General features: G+C 38.1%; 1 protein-coding gene across 1 annotated transcript in view; it reads right to left on the bottom strand.

Moving 5' to 3' along the window:
• Positions 1 to 14796, bottom strand: part of FGD5 (FYVE, RhoGEF and PH domain containing 5) — a 146721-nt gene that overhangs the window by 4304 nt on the left and 127621 nt on the right. The window contains 9 exon segments of the mRNA XM_032211089.1: positions 417 to 538; positions 1389 to 1491; positions 3670 to 3761; positions 3764 to 3806; positions 6198 to 6297; positions 8077 to 8110; positions 8113 to 8155; positions 9523 to 9535; positions 11818 to 11888. Coding sequence (XP_032066980.1) covers positions 417 to 538; positions 1389 to 1491; positions 3670 to 3761; positions 3764 to 3806; positions 6198 to 6297; positions 8077 to 8110; positions 8113 to 8155; positions 9523 to 9535; positions 11818 to 11888 — 621 coding nt within the window.

Here is a 14796-nt window from a genome sequence, read left to right as displayed (position 1 = left end):
GAAAATGTTTTGCTTCACATCTAAATTTCTTCAGCTCTGAGCTGAAGAAGCTTCTTGGGTGAGAAGTGAAACCTCTTTAAAGAAAAACTAGAAAGTTCAGTTGCTTCTTGAAAAAAGCACCTTTGGGACTTTAGAGAATAGGTTGACCCCTTCTTCTTTGTTACAGCCCTTCAGATATTGGAGCACTGCTATCACGTCTCCCCTGATCCTTCTTTTCACTAGACTAGACAAACTCAATTCCAAAATATCAGTTCCAAAATTATTTCTTTGGGGAAGAATCCCCCCATACCTCCCCCCCAAAAGAGATAATAGTGCACTAAGCTGTCCAGATATGCATTATAATTAGTACGAATGAAGATATAGCAAAATGTCCTGTCTCGATTTCATTGCGTTTTTTGCAGGCATCCTTATCTTACCTCCAAAAGAGCTGAAGGAATTTTCTTTTGCCTTTTGAAGGAAGAGTAGTGGAACACAGAAGAGAAGGCACTGCCTGAAAACCTGGATGAACTTGTAGGGAAGCTTATGCTTATTGGCCGCTCTGCAATAGTAGAAATGGGAAAGGTTTATTTGATGTATGACTTCTGGCTTTCTATCCAACTGTAAGCACCTTATTGTGGGCAATGTGTCAACTCAATATTACTTTGGGTCTTTAATTTTATCCATGAAAGACCATTCATTCTGATCAAGTTAAAACCAAGAGAAGAAATTTCCCTCTGATCAAAGTTATTCTTATACAGTTTGCTTTCAAGATAAATTCTGAATGGTGTGGATTTCATTAACATCACATTTAACAATAGAACTGGGTTATATAGATATAATGCTCAGGAAATTGCGCTATATCTAATTGTGTCCCACTATTGTAGAATAAAAGATAGAATAGAATAACAGAGTTGGAAGGGACCTTGGAGGTCTTCTAGTCCAATCCCCTGCTTAGGCAGGAAACCCTACACCACTTCAGACAAACGGTTATCCAACATCTTCTTAAAAACTTCCAGTGTTGGAGCATTCACAACTTCTGGAGACAAGTTGTTCCACTTATACTTTCCATAAGATGTTCCACAAGATACGTTTCTTCTAACCAGATCACAATGAGCTGAATGAATGAGCTCCACAAGGTTCCCGTTGAAAATATTGGATCCTTACAAGAATATTAGTTTTTGTTTAAAGGGAGGGGAAAATCTGAATAGAAACAGAATAACAGAACTGGAAGGGACCTTGAAGGTTTTCTAGTCCAACCCCCCTGCTTAATCAGGAGGGTCCTATACCAATTGAGCCAAATGGCTGTCCAAGCTGTTCTTAAAAATCTGCAGTGTTGGAGCACTCACAACTTGCAAATGTTATCTTGCCAACAGACACCCCAATGTTTCCAATGGGCAAAAAGGATTCACCTCTGCTTTTTAGTTCTGTGTAGCAGCCATCACAAACTTTTGCTAGTCGGTCTTTGAGGTACTTCAGAGGATACTTGTTTCTTGAACAATTTCGGCATATAATCTACATGAACACAAGATAGGGTACACACTGTCTGGGTGAAGTCAGAAAAGTATGAATCAAAGTTGGAAGTGACTTGAAGATCATTCAGTTCTAATGCCACGCAACCACACACACACACACACACACACACACACACACACGAACACAAATGCACATGTACAAATACATGTACATAAATGTTAAGAGCCATGGTGGCACAGTGGTTAGAATGCAGTACTGCAGGCTATCTCTGCTGCCAGCAGGTGGACAGTTCGATTCTGACCAGCTCAAGGTTAACTCAGCTTTTCATCTTTCTGAGTTGGAAAAATGAGGACTCAGATTGTTGGGGGCAATATACTGATTCTGTAAACTATAGTATAGCCTTTATTGTCATTGTACAAAATAAATACAATGAAATTGGTTGTATAAACTGCTTAGAGAGGGCTGTAAAGCACAGTGAAGTGGTATATAAGCCTAAATGCTATTGCTATTTCTATTAATTATTCTATGAAATTTGCCCTTCAACTAAGACCAGCCCCCTCAGTAAGAGGATAGGATGATCCAATTCTCCTTAATATTTAACTCATTTTAATATATATTTAACATTATACATCAGTTCTCAACCTGTGGGTCGGGACACCTTTGGGGGGGTGTCGAACGATCCTTTCACAGGGGTCGCCTAAGACCATCGAAAAACACATATTTTGATGGTCTTAGAAACTGAGACACTAATTTTATGGTTGGGGGGTCACCACAACATGAGGAATTGTATTAAAGGATCGCGGCATTGGGAAGTTTGAGAACCACTGTTATACATTTTATCATCTTACAGTAAAATGCAGTTGTCACATTTATTGCTCTTTATAATGAAACTGCTTTGTATTATATTCTAAAATGGATGATTGTATAATAGCACCAGTTTCAGAGCAAGAATCAGCCATTTACAGGCCTCTTTCAAGTGTTGAAGGATGATTGATATCCGAAGACATCATACGTTGCACATAAAATGAAGTAAGGAGCTGTAATTCCAAACAAGAAATAACAGTCACATCTGTCACAGAATAGACAGATGTACAAAATTACATTAATTTCATTTTATGAAGTGACTAAGACAGAATCAAATTCTGTATGGCATTCTTAATCACACTATTTATATATAATGTATTATTTAAATTTGTAAGGCTGTCCAACTCAACACTGACTCTGGGTGATGTTCAAATTAAAAACAGACACAATACCTAAAAACAAAACAAAAAGTAACCATAATGTGGGGAACAACTACATCCTAACTGAAGGAGATACTGAATGCCAAACTGACATCCTATCAGTCAAATTAAATCAGTTTATTACAGCCACAAAGCCAAATAAAATAAGATACTTAATAGTAAAATTGATAAATACTTATCTCTCTATAAAACAATAGAGAAAAACAATGTATAATAGGATCTAAAACAATTAAGAAGATGTAAAATAAATCAGAATAAAATGGTGCTATAAGAAGTTCCAAACTCAATGGTGTGGCCTTCTGTACAAATGGTGGCAAAAACCTGGGTAGCTTGGGAAGATATTTTTGAGGCCTTTTCCTAAATAAGTAACATTAGGTAGAAATTCCATTCCCTCCTGGAAATTTCTTCAAGATTTGATAAATGAAGGTTTGTCTAGAGTACAGCGCAGTAGCATATGGCTTGGCGTTTCTAGTGAGTCATCACCACAAAGGACTGCTGAAGGCAATGCATCCAGCCTGACTAAAGTGAAGACCTTATGAAATTTCAGAATTGTAATGGATGGTAAATAGGAGGTTAGAATGAATCCTTTTAGCAGAATATAGTAAATATCTGAGTGTAATCCTCTGATTAAATTTGTTTGGAGATTTATATACCAAATTTATTAATTGAATTCAGGTCTAGCATTCTTAATAATGAGCACAAACCTTCCAGATAGCTTCACTCAATGAATTTTATCTAGGGCTTTTAAAAACTATGATGATTTAAACTCATATCTAATTACTAACTGGCCAAACTGGATTTTTGTGGAGTGGCTGCTTACAGAAGACAAATCTTTTACTACAGTCTATTTTAAAAATGAGGTTCCCTTCCTGGTATGAATGGATGGGAATATGTACTATAATAAAGAGATATTGTCCTGATGTTTCTTTGCTGCCAAGGATCAGAAGACATCCATTTCGAGTGAGATATTTACCTTCCCGCATGCATGGCAATGGTGACGCCTCAGTGTGAGTTTAAAGTCACAACCGCAGCTTCTACACATCATGACGTGAGATACAGGTACCAAGTTGGTGGCCTCTCACCCAAAGACATTCCCAGCCTTTCCCTCAGCTGAAAATAAAATACAGTGGCTTGTTTTAGTCTTATAACAATGTAGAAGACATGCTTCGTCTGAATCACTTTAATTAAAATTTGTAAGGACTTTAGTATTGGCCTCCACATTCAACTGAAATGTCACAATCAGGAAGATACTTAATTTCAGCATGATACAATAAGATGTTCCTTTAAGACAGGCAAGTTCAAGTCTGTGGCCTACAGCCTTATATATTTTCTACTTCTATATATTTTCTATTTCCCTTTTCTACTTTCCAGAGAATTCCCAGTGTCAGTTGAATGCCTTTCAGTGGCAGGGATAAATATTTGTGCTTACTTATAAGAACTTTTGGGAAAAGAAGTAAAGTGTGAAATAGTTGCCTGAAGCTATTTCCTCCCACCCATCTTCCCAAAACAAATCAAAAGTTTTTGGTTTCACACACTCCTATATCACCATGATTTTTTCTGATCACATCTTTTGTGGCCCTGGGAGGAAAACATTAAAAATAGAACTTTTTCTTTAAATGAATACCTGCACAGAAATAATGAAAGAGTTGTTTTGGCCAAACACAGACAGTTGTTATATCTGCAATAGGTATTTTGCTGATATTTTCCACCTTCCACTTTTATAGACAGGCTAATGGTTTTGGGATAAATTAAGGTGCAATTCCTAGAGCCTCAAGGGAATATGTTTTGGAAATTTTGCTGCCAGTAGTATTAAAAGAGTAGGTATGTTAGATGAATAAACATATTTTGTCCAATGGTTTCTTCCTCTAAAAACATGAGCTGAGAAGCAACCTTATATGTGAACACGTGTTTAGAATATGGTGATATGGATGAATCTTCTTTCTTCCAGCATATTCATATTTGCGGTTTGATCTGCAAAGTATTCTTAATTTTCTAAATAATTCATTTTCAGTTCAGAACAGAAAGCCCCAATATCTTCTACTCCCTCAAGAACCTAACTTGATGAGTGAAGCCTTTTATATAGTAGAATCCCAATTAAAGATAGCCTTCCTCACAGAAATTAGTCAGAAGATAATAACAATAATAATAACAAAATTAACATACAACAAATTAATTAAAATAGTAATATTCCAGCAGTAAGTCTGTGGAGATTCTCAGTCATCCAGGTCATGGTTGTCCCAAAGGTGTTTTTGCAGGAAGCAACTGGACTTTCTTGTTTTTTTCTTTTGAAGACATTTCACTTCTATTCCAAGGAGCTTCTTCAGGATAGGATAGTGAGGTGTTGTGACTCAGCAGAAGCTTGCTGTGAGTTGTGTCAGGATGCAGGAATAATGAGCAGCTGTTGCTCATTAGGGTCTCTGCAGATAAAGACGGATGGTGCCACGCCTTAGTTGCAGCAGTCAACGTCCATCGGTCATGGTTCGTTGTTCGTGAGAGGCACTTGGATAAGTGATTTGCTTTCTGTGAACCTGGTTTGCTGGAAGAGCTTTTTGTTTTTGCTTTAGCTGTGTAACATTTGCCAGAGACTTTATCTACGTTTATTTTGAGCTGGCAGCCAGCTTGAGCCAGGACTGATAAAGATATTTCCTTTGAAGTTCTGTCTGACTGTCAGACAGTCAGAGGGAGGGTCAGAACAGTGAGGAATAGAAGGATTTATATTCCTTGCAGACAGCTAGTAATTTGCATCCTTTTAGAGGGTCATTGAAGCACTTGAAAGTTATCTATGTATGTCCTCAGGGTCACCTGAGTAGTACTCTTGGTTCCTGTAGTATGCAATTTTTTCTATGGAAATCCATTCCTATTCCCACACCATTCAAAGGGAATTTTTTCTTTTTCAAAAGAAAAAAAAAGAAGAAAGTCCAGTTGCCTCCTGAAAAAACACCTTTGGGACAACCATGATCTGGATGACTGAGAATCTCTACAGACTTTTAGCTATACAATTTGGGATGAACACCCTTTGAATGGTGTGGGAGTAGAAATGCATTTCCAGAGGAGAAAAAAATTGCAGACTACAGGAACCAGGAGCACTACTCAGGTGACCCTTAGGACACAGGAAAACTTAAAGTGCTCATTGACCCTCTAAAAGGATGCAAATGACCAGCTGTCTGCAAGGAATACAATCCTTCCATCCTCACTCTATCCTGTCAAAACTGAAGAAGTGTCTTGGATGAGAAGCAAAATGCCCTTAAAAGAAAAAAACAATAACGTCAAGTTGGCTATTGAAAAGAAGCACCTTTGGGATTCCAGCAGCAACCTCAAGTCAGCTGAATAAGAAACACACACACACACACACATAGTATTGTAGTAGCTTTTGGCCTTCAACTTTGCTAAAAAAAAATGAAAATAATCTAAATGTCTGACCATGCAGGACTTCTTTTCCTAAACCTACTCATATAGGTCACAGAACTGGGGGGAGGCCAGAGGTGGGGGATGCTCTCTTACTTCAACACTGTTGTGAAAGCCACCTCCGCTGTGAGCCCCATGGTCTTCTGGGATGCTTCTGCTGATGCAGCTGTACCACTCATCCCTTTCAGAGCATGAGCTGCCGAGAGAAAGGAAGGAGTCAGCTTGATCCAAGTTACAACCTGCTATTATTTAATGACAGCATTTTCTTTATAGGCGTGCCAGCCTTGTCCCCATTTCTAAAGCAACAAAGAACTCTGAAATGTTTATCTCCCAAAAGCTGGCAAATAGACAATGAGCACTGCCCTTAACATTCATCATAGTTTGTTAATATGCTTTTCAATAATACAAAAGGATTAGGAAAGTGGAAAATATAGACACATATTTTTGCAAACTGGTCATAGAGGTCACTGTTTACTGTGAGAACCAGCAGAGGCCTCAGCTAGTGCTGTGTTCTGATTTTATCTTTTGTTGTTGAAATGTCAACTCAGTTTAACTCTGTTGTCTAATGGGCACCATCTGAATACTTGTTATTACCCTTGCCACATCCATGTCACTTGTCAAGAGACTCAGCGGTAGGTTGTGTTCAGTTTAATTCATTTAAAAAATAGGGTGGGAATAAATGCAGATTCCTGAAAAATCTGAAGATTCAGGAAATTCTGAAGATTTCTTTTTTAAAAAAAATATTTTTATTGTTTTATATCATAAATTCCATTTCTATATCGAACAGTGTGTTTTCTAGGTGTCCAAAGTGTTAAAATAAACATCATAAAAATATATGCGATAATATCAATCATTATTGAAAAGTATACTATCTTCCATTATGATATCAATTATAATTATAAAATATAATTATAAATATCAATTATACAATTATCAATCCATTTCTATTTTGAACAATGTGTTTTCTCGGTGCCCAGAGTTTTAAAATATAAACATCATCATAATCATTATAATCATGTACATATAGATATATATGAAGATTCCTTAAAGCATGCAGAAAGCTCTCGTGTCATATCTCAATCCAAGTTTCCTCCCTTAAGGAACGGAGACCAATGACTTTGGGCATTGCTTCCAGGGAGGGTGAAAGTGACGTATGACCATTTTTCAAATGGGGCAAAACCCACCTAACAAATGTCTCACATAGCAACAGAAATTTTGGATTTAATTGTGGTCGTAAGTCGAGGACTACCTGCATGGATTCAACTGGGGCTGTTTTGTTTCCTGCTTCTATAATTGATATTACTGTCCAGATTATTTAAGTAAAATAAAGCGAGTGGTTAGAAAATAAAAGCCTAGGCATCAAACCTTCCTTCAGGTGGAAGAGGCAGAGTAACACAGCCAGATTTTCTTTGCCGCCACCGTAATGCTCTTTCTGATTTTGATAATGGTTAATTCATTAAGATGGTTTCTTTTTAAACAGGGACCCATTTAGTTGTCAGCAAAGTTTTAAATCTTCCTTCTGTCATTTAAGTGCTATAAAATGCATTTAAACCCACTGAGTAGAATTGGCTAATTATTTTGTTTCATTAGCCCTCCAATCACCTAAGGGGCACAATTTGACAAGTGAACTTATAAGCAGAGAAGCGGGCAAAGCATGACAGGAAAAAAAAGTTACAAAAGATGAAGAAGCAGGCCATATGTCTATTAGAAACAGATTTTCTACTCTTCCTTTTATGTCTAAGGACTTCTGAAGTCTCTTGGCACCTGAGGAACATAGAAATTGTGGTATCTTTTGACTCTTCAGTTAAATGGAGGCTTATTTTAAGGTCAAACATTAAGTGTTATCCAATAGAACACCATGGACATTATTGGAGTTTAAATATAGCAAGACATTAATGAGATCTTGGGGAACAGATATGTTGACCCACAAATTCAATAAAAAGAAATGACTGAATACTGGTACAACACAGCCTACCTTGCAGATAGAGTTAGGCAATTATCAGCATATCAATCTTCAGAACATTCTGAGCCTTTTTTGTTGCTGGACGGCTGACCTAAAAAGAATGGCAAGAGGCACCTTAATTTATCTGCCAAATATGCATCTTTCTTTTTCTTTCTTTTTCATGTACCAAAAGCAACATGCTGTTCTTTGCAAATGCTTCTTAGAACATCCACATAGAGTTGAGCTTCTCTTCATGATATAAAAGTGATGGATATCTTAAAGAAAGTGAAAGTTTGTTTCATGCCCTACGAGCACTAAGATAACAACCTGGTAGAGGTTTTAATGTATGACCACGAAAGATATGGAACAAAAAATTGACTCACCACACCTCAAAATAAGAGACTATGAAGTCACATTCTCCAAAGAAATTTGTAAGCTTGTCCTGCTCAAATGACTATTTATGCTTTAATCACTTGCCTCATTTATTGGAATAAAATTTTATGAACCTTGATCTCACTTTTTTTCATAAACTCAGAGACTAGTAATGGGGGTAGGTGGGAATCTTGTGCATCTAGTCCCATGATGGTGAAAGTATGGCATGTGGGCCACAGGTGGTACGCAGAGCCCTCTCTGCAGGAACGTGAGTCGTTGCACTAGTTCAGCTCCACCATCCATATGCGTGTGCTTCCCACTGGCCAGCTGATTTTTAGGTCCCTGCTGTGCATGCGTGGGGGTGGGGCACATGGAGAGATGCACACGCATGAGTGGGGGTGGGGCACATGGAGAGATGCACACGCATGCATGGAGGGGGCGGGGGGTCACACATGCATGTGGGCAATGGGGCGAGCTCGAGGTATAGTGTGCTTCCCCAGGATCCGTTTTTGATCCCAGGAGGCCTACTAAGCCCACAATGGGGTCCAAGGGGGTTGCACATGCATGCGTGGGGGGAGCATGGGGCGGTCATGTGGACATGTGTGTGGGGAGCATGGGACCTCGTGCATGCATGTATAGGGAGCAGGGCATGGGGATAGGGTGTCATGTGCGCATTGCATTATGGGTGTGCTTTCGGCATACAATGACAAAAGGTTAGACATCACTGATCTAGTCCAAAACCCAGTTCAATGCAGGCAGCCCAAGTATATCAGGATATATCTGGTAGATGTTTGAAGCATTATTTGAAGAGTTCTCTCAACTAAAATAACCCCCAATCATTTGTTTAGATAAATGCTTCCATAGCTGAAGTTCTTACTATTAAGAAGTTTATTTTAATGTTCAATGAAACTCACCTTCCTGAAAGTTTAATCCATCAGATGTAGTACACCAATCAGAATTAAAACATTTTATTATTGTGGCAATTATTTTGCTTTTTGATGATTGTGACTGTGTTCCTATTTTATTCTTATTAAATGTAATAAATTTCTTCAACATTGTCTGACACAACTTATTTTTCATATTACATTTTTCTTTTAATCTTTCTACTTGTATACTACTACTGATTATTCCTTTTTGTGAACTTCAAGTGTTTAATAAAACTAAAATCATCTTTTCACAATCATATCTGATTATTGAATAATGTTTAGCGTGTGTGACTAATTGCAATCTAGAGATCCATTTCATGGGATATTTGCCAAGCTAGTAATCCTTCATGCTGTGCTAGTGGATCTGATATTTTTTGCCTATATTTTTTTATTTTTATTCTGTTCAATCTTGTTGCTTCACCTCAATTTAATTTTATATACTATAAAAGTATTTTCTAAATCCCATCCCTTTTTTCTGAAGTATTAGTAACCATTTTCAGGATTCAAAATTCACAACACAAACACTGTTGAAAATTATCAGGCTGGATTCTTATGCAGCCTCAATTGAAATTACACTGCAATTTGATGAGCATTGAGTCCCTTTTCCAAAGAGGTGTGACTGCATCGGTTATCAACACATAGCCAACTCTTTAGTTAGTGCTTTACTTAAACCAAAATCAGTCACTAAATCAGAAGTGGAAAACCCTGTAACATACGATCCACACTGAGCCACTGACAGTCAGGCAGCACATCAATTTTAATAATACTATAGTAGTAGTAGTAGTAGTACCATGTTTCCTGAAATAAGACATGTCTTATTTCTTTGATCCCCGAAATAAGTGCTTGGTCTTATTATTTTGAGCTGCAGGAGGAAGCGAGCGTGGTCACCTCATGGCTGCTGCTGTGTTGCATATTTTCGGGGAGAGCTTAATTTTGGAGGAGGGCTTATTTTTAGTGCAGGGTAACAGTAGTAGCAATAATAGTAGTAGTAGTAGTAACAGCAACGATAATAATTTGCATACGAGGGCTGTGCTAATCACACTCAAAACACATAGGAAACTCACATTTAAATTGAATTATCAGTACATTTAAATGGAATTTATAAAATTATTTAAACATGATCATTATTATCCTTTTTGGTCACATTCAAGATTACGTTTGATGATAAAAAAGCTGCAGAAGACGATGTGCTTCTGCAATTAATCCAGACTATATGTTGTTGTTCAGTCACTAAATTATGTTCAACTCTTCACAACCACATGAAGCCACAGCACTCCAGGTTCACCTGTCCTCTGCTGTCTCACAGAGTGCCTAAATTCATGTTCTTGAGTCGATGGCACTATCTAATCATTTCAAACTCTGTCATCCCCTATGCCTTTCCCCCCAGATTATATGAGTTGCCCCAATTTATATTGGGTTCTATTATGAACCGGGAGGCTCTCACAACAGTCACTTGTGCCCTTGTGACCTCTAGGCTGGAGTACTGCAATGTGCTCTACATGGGGCTGCCCTTGAGGAGTATTCGGCGACTTCAGCTAGTCCAGAATGCAGCCGCGCGAGCGATTGTGGGTGCACCTCGCTTCACCCACGTAACACCTATCCTCCGCGAGCTGCGCTGGCTACCTGTCGATCTCTGGATATGCTTCAAGGTGCTACTTGCCACCTATAAAGCCCTTCATGGTAGTGGATCTGGGTACTTGATGAGACCGCCTACTGCCGATCACCTCCACACGACCCATTAGATCTCATCGTTTAGGCCTCCTCCCGAGTTCCATCCGCTGGCCAATGCTGACTGGCCACCACGCGGAGGAGAGCCTTCTCGGTGGTAGCCCCAACCCAATGGAACGATCTCCCGTGGAGCTTCGTACCCTCACCACCCTCCAGTCCTTCCGCACAGCCCTTAGAATCTGGCTATCCCGTCAGGCCTGGGGCTAAAGATTGTAACCCGCCCGAATGGTATGAATGTTGCATTTTAATCATGTACTGTCTTATATGTAAAAGTCTGTTTTCCCCCCTTCCTTTGGATTGTGAGCCGCCCTGAGTCCCCCCAGGGAAAGGGCGGCATACAAATAAACACAAATACCAAATACCAAATACTACACAGTGATTGACTGTGAAGTTCTTTTCCTCCCATAGCATTACCAAATCCTAGCAGTTATGGAGAAAGGAATCCTGATTGGACAGTAGATATGTTCCATTATATTTTGATTTTATTCAAACAAAGAAGTTTTAGATAAACAAAACATAATAGTACATTAAAAAAACGGGGGGGGGGTTCCTTGATGCTTTCTGAGCTTGTTTTCTTGCAGATGTTTCATTATACAAACTAGGGAACTTCATCAGTACAATGATGAAGTCACTTAGTTTGGGTAGTGAAACATCTGCAAGAAAACAAGCAAGCTCAGAGAGTACCAAGGACCCCTCATTTCAACCCTGAGTTACACATATCCTCCTTTATTGTTACCTTCATGCCGACACAGCCAATGTGTTTTTAAGGCGATATTTGCCATCCTTCTGGGGATATGTATACAGCAGGACATCATTCATCTGTATGAAGAAAAAATAAAATCAATTATATATGTAATCTTGAAACAAGTCTATGCTGGTGCTGGCCTTAGTGAAAATCTAGTCTCAGACTGTCTCTTCAGAGATGGCAACATGGCACTAATGGCAAAGCTCAAACCAATAAATGTCTATTAATAAAATGGACGGAGGCAAAGAGTTGTATTGAATGTAGTGACTAACAAATTTGATTTGAGATAGATCATAGATGGATGGATAGATGGCTGGATTATAGATAGATGATAGATGAATGGTTAGAGGATAGATAGATGATAGATAGATAGATAGATAGATAGATAGATAGATAGATAGATAGATAGATAATAGTTAGATAATAGTTAGTTAGTTAGTTAGTTAGTTAGTTAGTTAGTTAGTTAGTTAGTTAGATAGATAGATAGATAGATAGATAGATAGATAGATAGATAGATAGATAGAGATAGAGATAGAGATATCTGGTTAATCACAATTGTAACAGCTGACCCTGACAAGAAGAAAACTTGATGTAAACATAGTGCAATCATCACCTCTACCAGCTCCAGGCCATTCAGAAACTGACCATGTATCCACTAACTGTGAATGGCTGGATGAAGAAGCCTAGAATTTAAAGTTTAGGGGATTTACCATCCTTAGTCTTGGATGTGTTGCACTGTCCCAGATGGGTGCAGTGCATAATCCAGAGGTCCTTCTGGACTCACTGATTAAAGAGCAGGAGGCAGTTGTGTCTAGGAGGGCTTTTGCCCAACTATACGCACCAGTTATGCTCTTTCTAAATAGAGAAGCCATTATTATTCCAGTCATGTCTTAGAAGCATAGCAATATTAAGATGTGACATTATTCTTTGTTTTGGATTTATTACAAATTACCATAAGATCCACTGTTTGTTTCTTATTTACCCAATATACCTATATAGTCCTCCTTTTGCCAAAACATCTCAAAGAAGTGTACAATAACAACAAAATATATACAAAATAGATCCTTAAAGCAATATAAAACACCATTGATTTATAGGAGACGAGAAGAAGAAAATGAATTATTCTTCCAGCATTCCAAAGTGTGGGTAAGTACCATGGATAGAGTCAACTCATGAGAATCAACCATCCTCACTAGATGAGCAGAGAATCTCAATGACTGGCCAAATCTTTTTGAATTGTAAACCATCCAAAGTGATTGATTGAGGTGGACAGCTATAGAAATCAAATCAATTAATCAATCAATCAATTATAAGGTCAGCAGCAATCTGGGAATATCCATGTCCCTGAACCTGACTTGGTCAATATGAAATTGTTTCAAGAAATGTGTTAAGGTAAGTGTGGCCAGGCCCACAATTTGGCTGCTGTAATATGCACCAAATACAACATTTGGACCAAATGCAACGTAGCTCCAAATAAATGATCTAAATGTGAGGTTAGCAATGCATGAACAGTTATAGCTTGGTTATTCTTATCCATGAACAGGCATTGGTGCATATTGAACAGAATTAATTATAGGCATCCCTAGCCTCCAATTACAATGATGATTCTATCAACACACTCAAGCCTATATTTCCTTTTCTGAGCCGTGGTGGTGCAGAAGTTAGAATGCAGTACTGCAGACTACTAAACTAAACTAAACTAAACTAAACTAAACTAAACTAAACTAAACTAAACTAAACTAAACTAAACTAAACTAAACTAAACTAAACTAAACTAAACTAAACTACTTCTGCTGACTGCCGGCTGCCAGAAGTTTGGCAGCTTAAATCTCACTGGCTCAAGGTTGACTCAGCCTTCCATCTTTTTGAGGTCAGTAAAATGAGGTCCAGATTGTTGGGGGCAATATGCTGACTCTGTAAACCGCTTAGAGAGGGCTGTAAAGCACTGTGAAGTGGTATATAAGTCTTAGTGCTATTGCTAGTCTTTTCGAAGGAGTGCAACCCTTGCAGATCAACTCCCCCATTTCCCAAGCCTGGGAAAACTCCCTCCCACAAAATTAGTACATGTTTAGCGGCTCACTTCCACCCATCACTGCACCCAGACATGTTATGCAGTTATGACACAACACAGCCTCTTTTGATTTGGGTATTATGGAGAAATAAAGCAGAATGTCAACTAAATATTGGTAGCTTCTTGCTCCAAAATCCCAGTGATTCCCCTCAGCCATTTCATATAGACTAGTGCTTCTCAATCTCAGAGCCTTTAAGATGTGTAGATTTCAATTCCCAGAATTCCTCAGGCACATGGAGACCCTTCCATTAATGTCTGTAATTAATTATTTTATAACACTACTTTGCAATGCTATCTTGTTCTGCTGAAAAAGCAAAAGTTATAGCAAATGCATCTACTGTGTATTTTCTAGAAGATGGAAGAGCTTCTGTTACAGATTTGGAGAAGATGGAGATGGAATAGTTAAAAAAACCAGATGCTTGGTAAAGAAAACCGTCTATTGCAATTATTAGTACGCTGCTGGACAAGCTGAGGACTCTTCCTATCATAAAGCTACATGGAGCTTCATCTTATACTTGACAGATATATATGAACACTGCCTCTAAAGTACTACTACTAAATATAGTCTGAATTTTAGTTTGAATTTACATTATTCATCTCCCTTGTCTCCTACTTACTATTCTTCACTTATTACTGTCCCAGAAGATTATTTTTTTCTAGATCAGCAAATACAGATTTTCTATATTAAAAATATATCCAAAGGCTTCTCAAGGAAGTTTGTGTCACATTTATGTATTGCTTTGTAAATTACCCCCTCTACCAATATTAATTTAATAATTGCAGTGTCTGACCCTGCCTTGTGATTTTATATTGACCCAGTATCGCAAGTACCGACACCTCTACAAAGATAAATCTAAGATAGTTTCTCGTAAATTGGGAATTGGCAAGGTCAAGAGAGGAAAAAAACCTGA

The sequence above is a fragment of the Thamnophis elegans genome, chromosome 2 (assembly GCF_009769535.1).
Source record: "Thamnophis elegans isolate rThaEle1 chromosome 2, rThaEle1.pri, whole genome shotgun sequence".
Lineage (NCBI taxonomy): Eukaryota > Metazoa > Chordata > Lepidosauria > Squamata > Colubridae > Thamnophis > Thamnophis elegans.
Note: the sequence above shows the minus strand (reverse complement) of the source record. Positions and strands in the feature narration are given on the sequence as shown.